Raw genomic sequence first — 15,435 nt, 5'->3', positions numbered from 1 at the left:
TGTCTGTACGTGGGCTCAAGGAACTCGAAATTGTCACACAATCTGGCGGCGGCTGCTGCCTAACGGTGCAGGCGAGTTTTCCCCGCCAGCCAAAGAGCATGCCCATGTGGGATGACCGGGGTACGGATACCTGGCCTCCACTGCCCAGCGATGGCGCAACCTCAGCCGCGAGACATTTCCGTTCTCAATTAGCTCGTGGTATGTCGCTGGGCACAGGCGTTGTAGAAGTTATGGTAGTTATAAGACCAAAACTCAGATTAAAGGTTTATCACTTGGCCATATTCCAGTACAACCATTTGCTTCATAGGCATGTATAGTTATTCCTGTTGAACCTCACCAACGATCAAAGCCATTCCCATACATCCCATGGAAATGGGTCAACGGTGCTCCACTCAAAACGGGGCAACCTCTTCCACTTTATGCAACCGGATGATGGGTCAAGTGCATGTTCGATGCCATTCCCCACATGGCTTTTGACGCCTTCGAGTGGACAGCCTCGCGTGGTGAGATTTTCCCCGAGTCAATAAAATCGAACACGAACAAAAGGCAGCATTTAGTGCTTTAAGCTTTTATGGGCAAAAGGTTTCTCCAAATCTTCGCCTCCGACGGCAACAAGTAATTTGCAGTGGGGCAGTCAAATTGCTGGCTCTCCTCCAGTTCGAATTTGAATTTATGGTTTCACTTGCCTCCAGTTAAGATTGATAGCTGCCGATAATGCGAGGAAATGTTTACGACTCTGTAATTTGGTTTTCATTTTATTTGATTTGCCTGCGAGTCAGTCAGTCAGTCAGCGAGTCGGCTGGGAAAGCGAAAGTCACTACACGCCATCCATGGATCCATGGATGGTGGGCGTCTGGCTGGGTTGCCAAAGGTCAGCGAGCTCTAGGGATCGGTCAGTTAATCCGGACCATCGGATGACACCACCAAGTATTTTGATCCGATCCTGGAATACTAAACCTTCCTGGCAACCAGGATGATCACAACCATCTATGGATCTTTCTCTATCGATCTTGCCAGTCGGGCCAAATTGTTCGTTTCCTTTAATTTGCAAATCAAATCGAATCAAAGTGAAAGAAATGCAAATAAAACGCATGTCCAGCTGACAAATTGGCAAATTACGAGCCGTATGCAAAGGGGAAACCAGTTGGACAGCTGCGGACCCCAAGAGGCTATACCCGTGAACCGAGGATCGGCACTCGCAACTCTTATTAATTGCACAATTACGACACGCAGTTGACGTGGAAAAGGCAGGGGATCGCATTCGCATCGTGGAGATGCAGATGCAGATGCAGATGGATGAGCGATGGACCCCTCAGAGCGTAATGATGGAGCGACGTAGCGAACCGCAGGAGCCAAGAAATTACTTTCTTTCACTTTCCCGACGAAAATCATAATTCAGTAGCCGCAAGAGGATGTAAAATTGGCCAAGAAACGAAATCAATTAAGATGCACTTCCTCCCCGGATTCCTGTTCGTTGTCCCCTGTTCGTTGTTCCCTGGTTTTCAAAGGCAGACGGAGCGGAAAATTAAGAAATCGACAAGTCATCCGGGACGAGGACGAGCAGCAACCTACCTTGTTCGGCGAGACGTGCCATGATCTTCTCGAGCCGCGGTGAGCCGCCGTGGACTCCGCACCCGATCCTCCGTTCACCCCGCCCGAGGTGGAGTTCGAGGACGAGGCCGCACTGATGATGGAACCGTTCTCGTAGATCTCCGCCGAGCAGATGGAGCTGTTCAGCGTGGCTGTGCTGGCCGCCAGAGACGGAATCGGGGAGCTGGCCGGCGACGGGGAGAAGCATCCAGAGTCGTACGAGTTCAAGACGCGCAACCGGTTGCCCGGGCAAAGACCCTGAAATATACGCAGAGCAATGGGGAGAAATTTAGATGTTATGCCGAATTTAGTATACAATTAATTAACGGGTAGAGAAATAAAGATATATGGAACAAACTAAACACCATCTTGCGAAACTGTTGCAATTCTACGCCTTTATAAATGACTGAATGGCTCATTGATCTCAATTGATTTTGATTGGCTTTTAATCAACTCAACGCTTTATGAATTATTAATGAAAACATATATAAATTAATGGAATATATAACTCAAGAGAATTTCAAAAAAAATGTAAGAAAAAATAATGCAATGTAACTTATGTTGGTTTTAATTACGTGACATGCTCAATGCAAGTTTTGACAGAGATTCGTGTGCGATTCTCCAAAAATATATGCCACATCAAAGTCGACAGAAAATCTTGTCAACATGTGTTTCACCTAAAAATGTATGCCGAAAGTTGATTGCGTTTTTTTTTTGCCACCGTTATTTATGTTGTTGTTAATATTTATGCCACACGTTGTTGCTCTTGTCGGCACTCAATTGGCCGTTTTTGGGTTAATTGTTTCCATTAAAAAGCTGCCTCTACTTTTTAATTAGCGACAATTGCCCGACATAGACCGTATCGCCATGGCGTTCAGAGGTATCCATATCGCGCCTGGCACTTTTGATTTCCACTTTGATATATGTTTTGACACCATCATCATCATCGTCGACCGCCCCACCAATGAGGTTGTTTTTTATTTTTGCGGCGCCAATTGAGTTGTTAATTAAAAATTGCTGCCGAACGACGTGCAGATATTTAAAATTTTGCTTCAGTTTGAAATGTGGTTTGGTCTCAGGCTTTCTTGGGGGGAGTTGGGGTGCTGAGTATGGGGCTTAATGCCTCCCCCAAGGGGGAGGGTTCAAGGCTGCCCGGGGCGAGCGATCGCGCTGAGATAATTAGCAAAATCGAAAATTGAGGCCAAAGACTTGCATGGAAATAGGTGCGATTGATAAATGAACATGCGACTAGAAAGTTTGCGAGCGGATTAAGTCAAAAAGATCTTCGAAGTAAGACATAGCATAAGTATATATTTTAAAGATATATATTTAAAGATTAGTTCCTTCTTAAACCGTTGTCAATCTTTCTGTTGTAAATCAAGTATTCAATTTATGCGTTTTGGTTTGTTTTATTGACTGACGTCTAACTATGTTTCTACTTCAATCGTCATCCCTCTTTTAGGTGTAAATAAACGTTCCTTAACATTAACAGATCTAACCCTAATTCATAAACATGTTTTGGTTTGTATTATCTACGGTTATTGAATAACTTCCTTGGTACTAGAGATCTCACCGTTATCTAAATACTTCGCACAGTATGAACTCAACTGATTCAAACACTATATCTCTCCATTTCCATGTTGTTTGCTATCAAAGGCGGAGCAAACAGCTTCGACCTCTTTGTTCAGTGCCAGATAATGTTGTATGCACTTTGGTAATCGCCTGGTAATGCCCACGCCCCATCCGCCCTCTCTGATGTAAGCCATTAGGGCTATAATCTTGATGATGAGTGTTATTTCGGCTGCAAGCACAATTAAAAGGCCTACAAATGTGTAATTTATAAGCGCAGACTCTTTCGAGGCGTATTCCCGCATGCAGCGCCATCAATTGGGCCACGTGCCGGCGATGATGATGGGGTTTAGCAAAACAAGTAATTAAAATTACGGAAAATTAAATTAAAAATTTAAATGAGGATTTTCTAGCCCACTCGGCGCAATGAAACGGGGAAATTTATGCAAATGTCTGGATCGCTTAATTACGAATGCAGACAGAGCCCAGCCGCAACCAGAGGGATAAATTAAGAACCAAAACAAGAAATTCAGTCTGAGAAATGAGAATCGAAAGACCCAACAAAATGGAAGGCAGTTTCCTGTTAGGTTTGATGGTACGCATTACACAGAGAAAAAAGAAGGCAATCTAATTTGTACACTATATGAAAAAGCCAAGTTATTTGCAATATTTTAACAAGACTAAGGTCAGGGTCTCTTTAAATACGAAATACAAGATTATATGATCATGCTGATTGGTAAAAAGCAATGTAGAGGTAGAGGTAATAAAAAAAACGTGAAACACCTAAAAAACACTAGTCTTTTTTTTCCATAGAGCGTTACGTTCTAATGTGATAACCGGATTGTTTATTCTGTTTTTCAGTCGACGAGAACCTTGATTTGGGTTCTTTCTTTCCCCTGCGAAGACCTCCGATCCCAGAAGGACCCAACTCACCTGTCGGTTGCGCAGAGAGCAGAGCCACCATCCCTGGATGCCCTCCGTGTCCTGTTCGATGACTGTGAGGATGTCGCCCTTCTTGAAGGGCAGCTCGTCCGGCGTGTCTGCATAATTATCGTAAATGGCCTTGGCATAAAGTTTCTGCAAATAAATCACGAACGAAATAATTATAAAAAGGGTATTCATGCGGGCAGAGATCTCTTGTTTTTTGTTTTGCGTGTTATCATAATAAAGCAGTTTTTATGTTATTTCTTCCATTTCACGTCTGCTTTTTGCACTTTTAAGAAGCCGCAAGGCAAGCGTTTTCAATGGAATTTCAAACTGACCACTGACCATTGAACCTTTCCGCAAACCAAACTTTGACTCTGCTTCCATCATTCATAAGAACTGCGTCTGCTGATCTGCGTTTTCAACTTGGTTTTCATGTTTCTTATGGTAACAAATTTGCAAATCTTTTGCTGCTACCACGTTTTTTAAAAAGAATGCCAAAAAGTGCAGAGAACTCGAGAAAAGAAAGACGGAAAAAAACAATGCGATTTGGTCTTTTGTTTTTTAGCTCATGCCGCGCTCGCTTCATTAGTTTAGCTTGAATTTCAGGTCAAATTTTGGGTAGGCTGTCTTTTATCCGATTTCGGGTTGCTTTTCTGTTAGAGAGCAGGCACATCAACAGTCGGGGTTGTCGGGATAGCAGCAAGGAAATAAGATTCTCCCCGATCTTTATCCACTACACAGAGAAAACTATCTAAGAAAATTGTTCTTGAATTAAGAACATTCGTTCTTAAAAACCTTGTAGATACATTTTGGTATCAATATAAGAACGAAATGGTGAAAAGAGAAAGTTAAATTGAGTTTGTTTCACAACTTTTTGATAAGTATACACTAAGGACTGAACTAATAGTTTATTTGTACATACAATGTACTTAAAAACAGCCAATTCAACTTGATTCGAGCTAAATAAAAACATTTTCAACTTAAAAATGTCGTTCTATTTTTAAGAACATTTTCAACTCAGATGAGAACGTCAGAATTTTCTCTGTGTAGGTACTGTCTACTGCTGCTACCCCAAAGACCCCAAAATCCTCTTGACTCATCTTCTCAAGATGGCACTTCTCTCATTTGGCCTTTGTATCTAATTCGCTGGACACGACTGTAGCCTTTCGGGCAAACTTTTCGCTCAATGAATGTGTAATTGTCCCTGTGTGGGTATGTATGTATCTGTGTTATTGCGGGTTAAGCGTAGTGCTTTTAATTTCGCCACCGCACCGTACAAAATCCAAAACGAACGTTTGAACTCTGCAAAAAAGCAAAGAAAACAAAGCCGCCGTGACTGCTTGTACCCCCTTCACCTTTTCAACCCACAGCACTCCCCCCATTCCACACACAGAGAAAAAAATACTCATATTGTTAAGAATCTAATGGGTATCTCAGTTTCGGAAAGCAAAGGTTTTCGTTAAGCTGTAGATGTTGTAGATGGAAATATCTTTGAAATACTTTTAGGATTACCCAATCAAAATCAACTCGAATTGTTTTCCGTGTAGAGGGAGTGAAAGAGGGCGAGGGAGCCAGCGATTACAATATCGAGCGTTCAATCGCCGCTGAACTTTCAACCCGCTGCTCAGGTCTGATATATGTATCTGTATGTACGGGCACAGCTTTTGTACACGTAGTTGGGTAGTTTCGAAACCCGTTTTACCAGGCTGCGCGGGCTATTCTACTTTTCAATTTCGAAAGCGCGATGGAAGCGTTCAAATGTCAAAAGGAAAATGAGCGCACTTGAAGTTCAGTGCCGTCGCAGTGACACTGGACCGCGAGTGTGTTGCCCAAACAAAAAAAAACCAGCTCCAATGTTTGCTGGGCTGAGGCCCCGGACAGCTCCACAGATCCATAGATCCAAAACTCCAGGGCTGTCGCTGCTTTCTTTGCCAGCTCACTCGGCTTTTCACACAGCGCTAATTGAAGGGGCAAATATTTAAAGTCGAGAATTGGAAGATTGAAGTTCCGCCTGCCTGCCTGAAAAGCAATTCCTGTAGGTTTGTGGCTTGTGGGTTACAAAAATTAGGGGCCTTTTTTACAGTTGTTTGCCTGTTTGCGCGAACGACTTTAATTGGTTTGTTTAGGGCATACTTCTGCGATCGCCCGGCAACGGAACTGAAAAAGAGTTCCCACCTCCTATTCAGTCCGCACTCAATCTCTGTCATAAATCACCGAAAAAGGTTTACATGTTCCAGTGATTTTGATAAAAGTAATCAAAGCCCAGGGGCTACAATTCGGATCGCAGAAGTGAAAGAGTTGCCGGGCCACTTATTGTTTTTAATGTTCGCGTATGACGGAACATAGCCATAAGCAATATCTCCGGCTTAATCCCCCGCTTCAGAGAGTAAGCAACAGTTTTGGCCCAAAACAAACTTAGGTTCGGTTATTTATGCATTCCAGGAGTAGCTTCGATCCATGCCCAAGACCATTCAATTACTCAAACCCAACGACTCGCTTTGCCAGCAGCTTTTTGCACATTTCGTTTTGGCTCATAAATAATCCGGGACGCAGAGATTCAAAAAGCGAAGAAGCCGCCGACAAAAATGCTTAATGAGCACTCAAAAGTCCACAAATTTCGACCGCCTCACCGGACAAGATGACAATTTGTTTTTATTCTACGGATTGAGGAGACCATTAACCACATTAAAAGCCATGTGACTCTGGAGTACTGTACACAATACATATATGGCCGAAAAGCGTAGCCAATCAATGCCGATGGCTTGGCAATATTTCCAATATAAATGCGAACTCGTTTTCGGCATTCAACTGATAACCCAGACCCCAAAATGCTGATAAAGTGGCAATAGTCTAAAGTCAAGCGCTGGCTTGCGTGACAGATAATACTTTTGTCAAATTTAATTAATAGAATTTGATGAAATTGAAGAGGGAAATGGAGGGGATACCAGGGGCAGCCCTGAAAATGTTGAAGGTGAAAGCTATGTCGGACCTTGGAGATCAATATACCTAACCACAATTAAAAGTTTTAGACAAAAAATCGTAGGAAAGGGGAAGAACCTCTGACGCAATCCGCTATCTGTGCAATGCTTTTAAAATCCCCAACATTTGCATTTTACCTGCCCAGTTATCTATTGAATGCGTCACCTTCTTACGTTGATGAACGGACTTTGTACCTTTACTAGGGTTATGACTGGTTAAAGGTTTTCTGAGAAATCAGCAGTTTCAGCCCGTGAAAAATATAAAATATTTTGTTAGTTTGTAATAAAACGCCATATGTCGTGTTGAACTGGTTTCCGTTTGCGAAAATAAACAAAATGTTTACTGCTCTCGCGGCGGCCCTTTCGACACATTTCGTCAGCTCGCTGTGTGCAAAAAAAAAAAAAAATAAAAAAAAAAATTAAAAAAAAGCAAAGTAAAGAGAAATAAACCGAATAAAATGCGGTGTGACAATAAAACTCCAAGCCAGCCGGCCAACTTGGGCAGGGAAACACGTTCCGAATGGAGACTGGGTCGAAGGCGGTGCTTCAATGACGGTGAGTTGCGGTGACAAGTGCACGAAGGCGACTCCGACTTCCCCGCCACATGTCACTCCGGGTCAGCAGCTCGTCTAGGATGGACCCAGTGAGCCGGGAGCAAGTCAATGACAGGGCAATTGATCCCTCGGTGGCACTGGCCCCGCCCATTGACAATAGAAGCAAAAGTCAATTGCACTCGCATTCCAAGTATTTCTCATACAATTTGCATTGCCTTCGCAACTCGGGCAAATCGCTCTCAGACTTTAATGGTGTATAGAAAAGTGTGATATAATGCAAGGGCTGATTCAATTCAACGAATGAAAGGTTTTTGCGAGCTCAGTAAGCTCTAAATTAGTGTGGCTTGTGGTTTTTGCAAGCTTAAAATGTATATTTTGACCATACGAATTCGATCACACTCGCGGAAAATGACTCACAAAGCAGGCGTTAAAGTAAACATATGCCATTTCATATACCTTAAGTAACTTCTGAACGAAAAATTAAAGCCAAAAAAATAACACAAAAATTATTATAACAAAGGAAAAAGCTGAAAACGAAATGCCAATTGTTGACTTTAAATATTAAAGAACAAATAAAACGGCATCCACACAAAAGTATTTCCGACCTTCGCAGCAATTTCAAGTGAAGTACGCAAAAACGTTGCAAAATTACTTCCCCAAGGAAAGAGAGAAACCCAAGCGGTTAACATTCAATTGTGGCAAGTGAATCAGCCGAACAAAAATCAATTTCTAAGCGTGTCTGTAGCATTTGGCTGTTGTAGTTTTGTACATTTATTTTAATGGCTCAAAATGTGTTTATAATGAATTGTTTCCGATGTGCATATGTGCTGAAAATAAAAGGAAACGAAAAACATTGACGACCAGAACAACTCAGTAATAAAATCTTAAAAAGCTAATAAACAAAAAGATCAATCATTTGATAAAAGCTAACATGCTGAAACATTGAATAATACAAAATTATCACGAGGCTCTAGGGCAAAAAGAAAAAAAAAATGGAAATGTGTCCCCCGACAATGCAAACCAATTTAAAAATTAAAAATTCAACTCTGAAAGAGAAGACGCAAAATAAAATGTAAAGAAAATAAGAAAATCCAAAAACTTATCAAGCCATGAAATTTGTAAAACAGTTTTTTTAAGGGGCAAAAAAAACCCATTCATTCATTCATTCAATTAACTTTGGGCCAGCCTCTCGAGCAATTTACAAGATTTATTTTACGAACTTCCCCCGCTTTGGAAGTTTAAGTCATTAAGCCCCATTGACTGACATTGAGATTAGGTCGGAGGAATACCCCGGACGTGACTCATGCCCGAGGAATTACCTCCGATGGCTGGCGGCCTTTGTTAAACTCTTCTTTTCCTCTAACCAGTTTGTGGAGGAGAATCCCTCGTGAACTTCGAGTGTCGGCTTTGGGAAACGAAAACGCATCAGAGGCATTTCGGCTTTTTATCGTTCGTTAGGCGACTTATGATGGATTACGTTCTGAGACTATTTTAAGCCTTCGTCTGAGGATGTTTGGCCCACGCATCGAATAGATTGAAAGTGAGATGACAAGGCCCAGATGTTTGATGGATGACACTTTGAAGATTTTTAGGCAAATGAGGTGGAGAAACTCACTTCAAATCACTCGCTTTCCAATTAGATGTGTGGTAAAAGCAACTCGAATAGCTCTTCTATCTGAGATTAAAGGAAATATATAGCGAACGACTGTAATTGCTCATATTATTAACTGGTCTGCTAAAACTTCAGTAGCCCATCTCCGTTTTGGTGTAAATGGGCCCATTAAGTGGCTCGAGTCGTTGATGGCGATGTGAACGATCGTCAGCCACCGCAGGCGGAGTGCTCAAATCACTGCACCGCTGATGGCCTAGCCCACTTACGGGTTGCATGTAACTTTTATTGCACCGTTGCCGTCCTTATCCAGAGAGGAGACCCGGACCCCTCTTAATTTCCGGTGTTGCGGGGGGCAGGGCAGATGGTGCAAATTATCGGTCGCCGTTAAGGCCAGGCCAATTTGGAATGGCTTACTCGCTGTTAACAGCGTAAACAACGCGCCTCAGATACTCATCACATGCTCAATGTCGCCGGCGCGGGTTCTACGACTTGTGAAGGACTCCTCTGGCCAGAGGGCAATTAGTAAAGCCTTACCCTTTCGAGGGTCCAGAACGTGACATGTCAGATTTGTAATTCATAAATGTCATCTGAACTTGCGCACGTAACAGACAGAAACACAGCCAGCTTGCAGTGAGTCTTGTGAGTAAACAAAGGCCAGGGGTTTCTTTTGCAAGTCTTGTTTACATGGTTTACATGGGAGTGACGGCTTACCTATCCCATCACCGGTCTTTTCCAATCTTTTCCTTACAACCAGCACGTTTCTGCACTGTTCTTTTCCACCTGCCATTTATACGCAGAGTGCTTGCTCATTATCGACACTTTCAACTCCATAAAGCTGGTTGGCCTATAATCCATTTGGCCGACATGTTTGCTTGGCTGAAATGATGGCCAATGTTCGCTTGGTAGCACATGACTGTTAGATAATGAATGAGTAAATGCCTGCGTGAACTGAACTGTACGCAACTCGAATGTCGAAGTCGAACGCGAAAAGATAAAACCAACTATAGTACACAAAAGCGAAAGTTTTTCTTCTTCGCTGGCTGTGTTTAAAAAGCGATATGATATGCCGGAAAAATGCAGTGTATTGTGAGGTTCAAGAAATTATGCGAGATACTTGTCTCTTCTCTCGATCGGCCTAATGAACATTCCTTAAGCCATTTCCAATCAGTCAGCTCTGTCACCACACTTGCCCCTCCTGGGCCTTAACCTTGCCGCATTCATCAACTCACAACTGCCAATACCCCAGACAGCAACAACTGCAGTCTGCAGCCATTGCAACCTGTTGGACAAATTTGAATTCGAAAATGTTTGCACAACTTGAGCGCTGAAATAAATTAGCTTGCTTACGAGCAGGCGAGTCTTACACGGCTGTTGGACGGAGAGTTGTAGATGCAAATGCAAATGCACTCGCAGAACACCCAACCCATACCCCTTCTCCCACTGCAAACCATGGCACTCAATATTCCGGTGCTGTGGTCGTTATTAAGCTTAAAATTAAATAAACAACAACGGCTAATTACAAGAGTCGTGTCTCGGACATGATCACGGGCACTGTAATGGCCCGATCTTGTCCAGGAGTTGGAGGATACTCGTTCTGGGGCCTAACAGTCGCTGACACAAAGTATCACGTAATTGAAGGGTTGCCGCGGGGCATGTGCTGCATCCAGCTGCATCCATCACAGACACGCAGCGAAAGAGGCACAGGTGAGATTAAAATAAATGTGCTCCAAATGCGCACAAATGCGAAAAGTAATTGACGCCCGGCTAGACTGGCTCTCGGTGTCTTGAGGAGGCATCTCTCTGTCTGGTCCCCCGAGCCGGTTCGGTTCTCAGCTTAGATTTCAAAATGCAAACAGCGGAAAACATCCGAAGATGGGTTTCCTGCGTTCTTTTGGCCTTGCTTCAGATGTCTGCGAAAGAGTTTGCCATGTAGATGGAACTAATAGTGATTGGCAAAGACCTGGTCGAAAGTCCCTTTAAACGTAATTTCATGGAGCTTACTTTGATCCATAACTCCAAGTCAATCCCAAGCGTGTCACGTTATCCTCTCTATTATACGAAAAACCGAAGGGGTAAAGGGTTTATTAGCATGCCGCTGACTGATGGAAATTAATAGTGGTTCCCCCATCCAAACTCCTTCCCATCCTGAGGATGTGCGCTTGACTGAAGGCCGGCAATTAAGGGGAAAATTGTTGGGGGACAGGATTACCCCCCCAAGGTACGAGTGCCTTGCAAATGAAATCAGTTATTAATAGTTGCGAACAGAGCACTGATTGAAGGGCCAAGTGAGAAGCTCCATAAACAATTAAGAAAAGGGGAGCCCCCACAAGGCCCTGAATCCTCGTGGGCCAAGACCACGCACGTAGCGCGGGAAATCGAACTGAAGTGCCTGGTTGGTGGTGACTCCTTATCGGGCAATGGAAGACCTAAGGAAAAGGGCATGTCCAGGGCTGAGGACGTTTATCGGCAAAACAATTCCACTACCAAATCTAATCAGTCTTAATTGACCGTCACATTAAAACTGAAAACCCTAAATCGTCAAGCAAACTGAAAAGAAAAACAGATAAAAGACCAAAACCCAAGTAGCTTCCCCTATCGCATGCCTTGTTATTAATTAAGATTAAGTCAGGGGAGGTCTGGCTCAGGGGTTATCTTCGAGGATAACCACAGAACAGACTCCCTAAGGGACATCTCGAATCTATCGCTCCTCGCTGGCTGATTAAGTGGGCGCCCCACCGTTCCCGTCTAGACAGAACAGAACATATCCCTGCTTCGACACTTCATTTTTGAATGCCACAAGTGGGTCTGGGCAGGGATAGCTGGGAAATTGATGAGAATTAATGTCCGCGTGTGGCGTCAACGGTTTCCATTTCGAGGGAAGGCAACTGATGTTGATTGAGTGACTCTTGGGCCTCTGATGAAAATATATGGCAGCATAAATCTATTGATCGGCATTCGCACGCAGTTGTCGCGGCTCTTAAATCATTCCTCTCATCTAAAAGCAAGAAACCAGTTGAAATAACTTGCCATCCACACTTCAATCAATTGGAATGTTTTAAGTACGCCTAAATGAACTCAAATGGATCTGTAATGATAGTTCATTCCAGAGCGAACCAATGGATTTTATATCTGAGGAGTGTATAGCGCTGGGAAAATGTTACAAAATGTCTGCGTCCAGATCTTGGGCTTAGATTAACTAAAGCAAACAAACATGTAGTAGTATTAGTAGTCTTTTTTAGAACATATTGGAAACTATCAATCAACATAAGTTGATACTGTTAAGTGCAACCTGAATTAATCCGTTTGTTTAAGATTAAATTTTCAGTTGAGTTCGAAAGCCTCAATCTTATCTCACTTGATTCCAATCTAATCAAAGGCTCCTTTAACTAAGAACCAAAATATCTGGAGGGAATCACTCGTAGATTGTTTATCACGGTGAGCTCATGTTGTTTTCGACCGAACACTTAAGAGGCCTTAAGCACAGGCAGGCATCATCGACTGAGTTATCACGACATTGCGATATCTCACCTGCGCCGTAAACTGGCACATCAAACGGTGTTGCTAGAGAGGTGATAACGAATGGCGAATGGCGAAAATCGCGGAAACTTTTCACCCGACAGCTGCCAAAGATACAAGTTGAGAGATCCGCTACAGTTTCCTTTTGCAGCCCAACTGTCACAACAGCAGATGAGCCGTGCAGATAGCTTCCTCGCCAGCTCCAGGATGGCTCAATCTGCGACGCATAAAGTGCGGCAGTTTATGATTGGGCTTATCGCGAGGGTCTACTAACCGATTTAATGAGGATGCGCCGGGAGACAGGAACATCGTAGTCTAGGTCCGCATTGGTGGCATTCGAACTGCAGCAGGAGGTGGACACCGACACGGAGGAGCTTGTCATCTTGTCCAGCATCTTCGGTTATGTGATCTGCGATCTGTGATCTGTGATCCGCGATCTGGGTTGACTTGAGCTGGAGCGGTCGCAGCTTAGCTCGACATGTTGACGGCCACAATCGAGATGTTTTTAGATATATTTAATCCAGGACAATATAAATAAAGTATCTCGACGTGGGTTCGCGGTGTATCTCGCCACTTGTATCTCACTTCACTGTTTGTCTATCTGCAGATCAGCACTAAGCTCGCATCTGCATATGTATCTTGTATCTGGCTTCGCCGAATCAGCTTTAATTTCAAGTTTAGCCGCGGGCAGCCGAAAAAAACCGATGCCGAAAAACAAAAGACGCTGCCAAACCACAAACGTAGTAAAATCGCTATTCCCCGTATCTTTCGGTCGGCTTTTTTTCGTTGGGTTGTCACGAATCGATTCTCGTATTTCTTGTATCTCGAACTCCCGAACGAGGTCCGCACCGCAGCGAGCAACTCTGTGGACTGAATCGACGACGAACTCAGAAGTTGTGGCTGCTCTTTGCAGATACATTTTCAATGTCGTAAATGTTAAGCGCTCTGTTAGCTAACATAGCTACCAATATCGTAGATGTTAATGTCGGTCGCAAATCAGAATGGGTTCTGCGAAGACTGATTACGGGAAGCCGAGATGTTTGCCTTTAAGGTTTGTGGGAATTTCTAATATCATTTTCCGTTTTAAAAGAGTGTAAGTATTTATTTGGTGCCAAAAATTAACACCATTTACCAATTGTATCCAATTGAACTCAATGACAATGTAACCTCAAGGTCTCAGACCGTAATAGTAAATTCTGCTGTTCATAGAGTGTTCTATTTGTGTTCTTTTCTATTTGTTGGCAGTTTTTTAATACATCGGAATTCTAATATTGGTCTTTCCAGTTATTAATATTTACGAAAAGATTCAGCACATTACTTAAGTAGGGTTAATGCTTATTTGAAATTCTCAAAAAGATATCACATACAACTCATCCCCCACAGGTCCAATAACCACATATCTGATGCATTCCGTATTATATTCCCCGTGAGCTCAAGTTGACTGCCCTCATCATATCTTGTTCTCATTTCTATTTGGCTATGACAAACATTGCGTTATGCGAGACAACCAATCCAACCCAAATCGATTATATTCGAGGAGCATATCAAGTGCAGACGTTCTCCATTAAGCGGAATGTTTACCCCCCGAAAGCTCAATTAGCCAGAAGAAGGAGAATGGTGGACCCGTTAAGCTCAAGTTACCCCCTCCCGAAGAAACATTTCAATACAGTAGCCGCCTTCGAAGTTCGAACCACGATGCGGCAGCTGTCCAAACACATTTGTGTACACCTCGAAAGACATGAGAAGTCCTGGGCCCGAAAAAGGGCAGGAACCATACCATACAAACACCTCCTCAACAAGTCAATGTTGAAGGTCAGGCAACCCGTTCGGCACAAAAGGGAAGTTGTTACCCACTCCAGATTCAGATTCGAACAGAGACTGAGGGCGAGGAGCAGCCGATGTCTGTGCAGCTGCAGTTCTGAGCAGAACTGAGCTGAGTGTGACATTTGACATGATTTGCATGCCAAGTGCCACGCCCACTTCAGTCACGTCAAGAGCGAAGACGGAGTCGACAGACAGGCCAAGGCAACACGAAAATTGGAGAACCGGACCTCCAAACCCCAGGAAAAAAAAGAAAACAAAAAACTCCGACACTCGTTGAGTTTTATTGTCACTTTCGTTGTCGGGGGGGATTGATTTAATTTAATTTGCTCGATTTATTCTGACTTCCAACACTTCTGAGGGGAGTGGCTACATAATAGCGACTTTCCATCGATTTCAGTTCTTATCTAAAATGGTAAAGTCATAAAAAGTTTCGAACAACACTCTATTTTTCCACTCCAAAGCGTGGGCTTCTCCAATTTCATATCAATGAAAGTTGGTCAATCAAATTTACATGGAAATTGCTATGGGTCGACTCGAATCCCTTCTACCCCCAAACTTAAGCCATCCCTCTTGAATGTGCATTATCCTGCGCTACACTCATTATCATTATCCTGTGTATGCTTTGGAGAACGATGTCCCATCCTCCGTCAATCTTTGTTGCTGTCACGCTTGGCATTCATTTTTCAAGCAACCGGTTTCTGACTACACAAACAGTCCGATTTGAAATGAGATGAGTTTGGAACCCACCCGCATTCCAGAGAATTAGTCAGCAATTTTTGGATATTTTGTCTGCTTAGGGTTAGAAATATATGCAGCAAACAAAGGATGTCAGCGAAGTGACCAGGGGGGATACATCCAGATGTAA

General features: G+C 43.2%; 2 protein-coding genes across 4 annotated transcripts in view; both read right to left on the bottom strand.

Moving 5' to 3' along the window:
* Window positions 1-15,435, bottom strand: part of LOC119555546 (breast cancer anti-estrogen resistance protein 1) — a 30,648-nt gene that overhangs the window by 4,915 nt on the left and 10,298 nt on the right. The window contains exons 1-3 of one of the 2 annotated variants that reach the window (XM_037866982.1): window positions 13,021-13,604; window positions 4,093-4,236; window positions 1,573-1,848 (exon numbers count right to left, since the gene is read on the bottom strand). In XM_037866982.1, the coding sequence (XP_037722910.1) occupies window positions 1,573-1,848; window positions 4,093-4,236; window positions 13,021-13,140 (540 nt within the window). In that variant the 5' untranslated portion in view covers window positions 13,141-13,604. Of the gene's footprint in view, window positions 1-1,572; window positions 1,849-4,092; window positions 4,237-13,020; window positions 13,605-15,435 lie in introns of those variants that run through there. The other variant, XM_037866981.1, reaches the window with a different exon arrangement.
* The window catches only part of LOC119555548 (DC-STAMP domain-containing protein 2), a 30,310-nt gene continuing 18,978 nt past the window's right edge, over window positions 4,104-15,435 (bottom strand). For both annotated transcript variants that reach the window (XM_037866986.1, XM_037866987.1), the window contains one exon: window positions 4,104-4,236. The gene's annotated coding sequence lies outside the window, so the exon portion shown is untranslated. The remainder of the gene's footprint in view (window positions 4,237-15,435) is intronic.

The sequence above is a fragment of the Drosophila subpulchrella genome, chromosome 3L (assembly GCF_014743375.2).
Source record: "Drosophila subpulchrella strain 33 F10 #4 breed RU33 chromosome 3L, RU_Dsub_v1.1 Primary Assembly, whole genome shotgun sequence".
Lineage (NCBI taxonomy): Eukaryota > Metazoa > Arthropoda > Insecta > Diptera > Drosophilidae > Drosophila > Drosophila subpulchrella.
The sequence above is the reverse complement of the archived record's forward strand: the minus strand, read 5'-3'. Positions and strand labels throughout refer to the sequence as shown.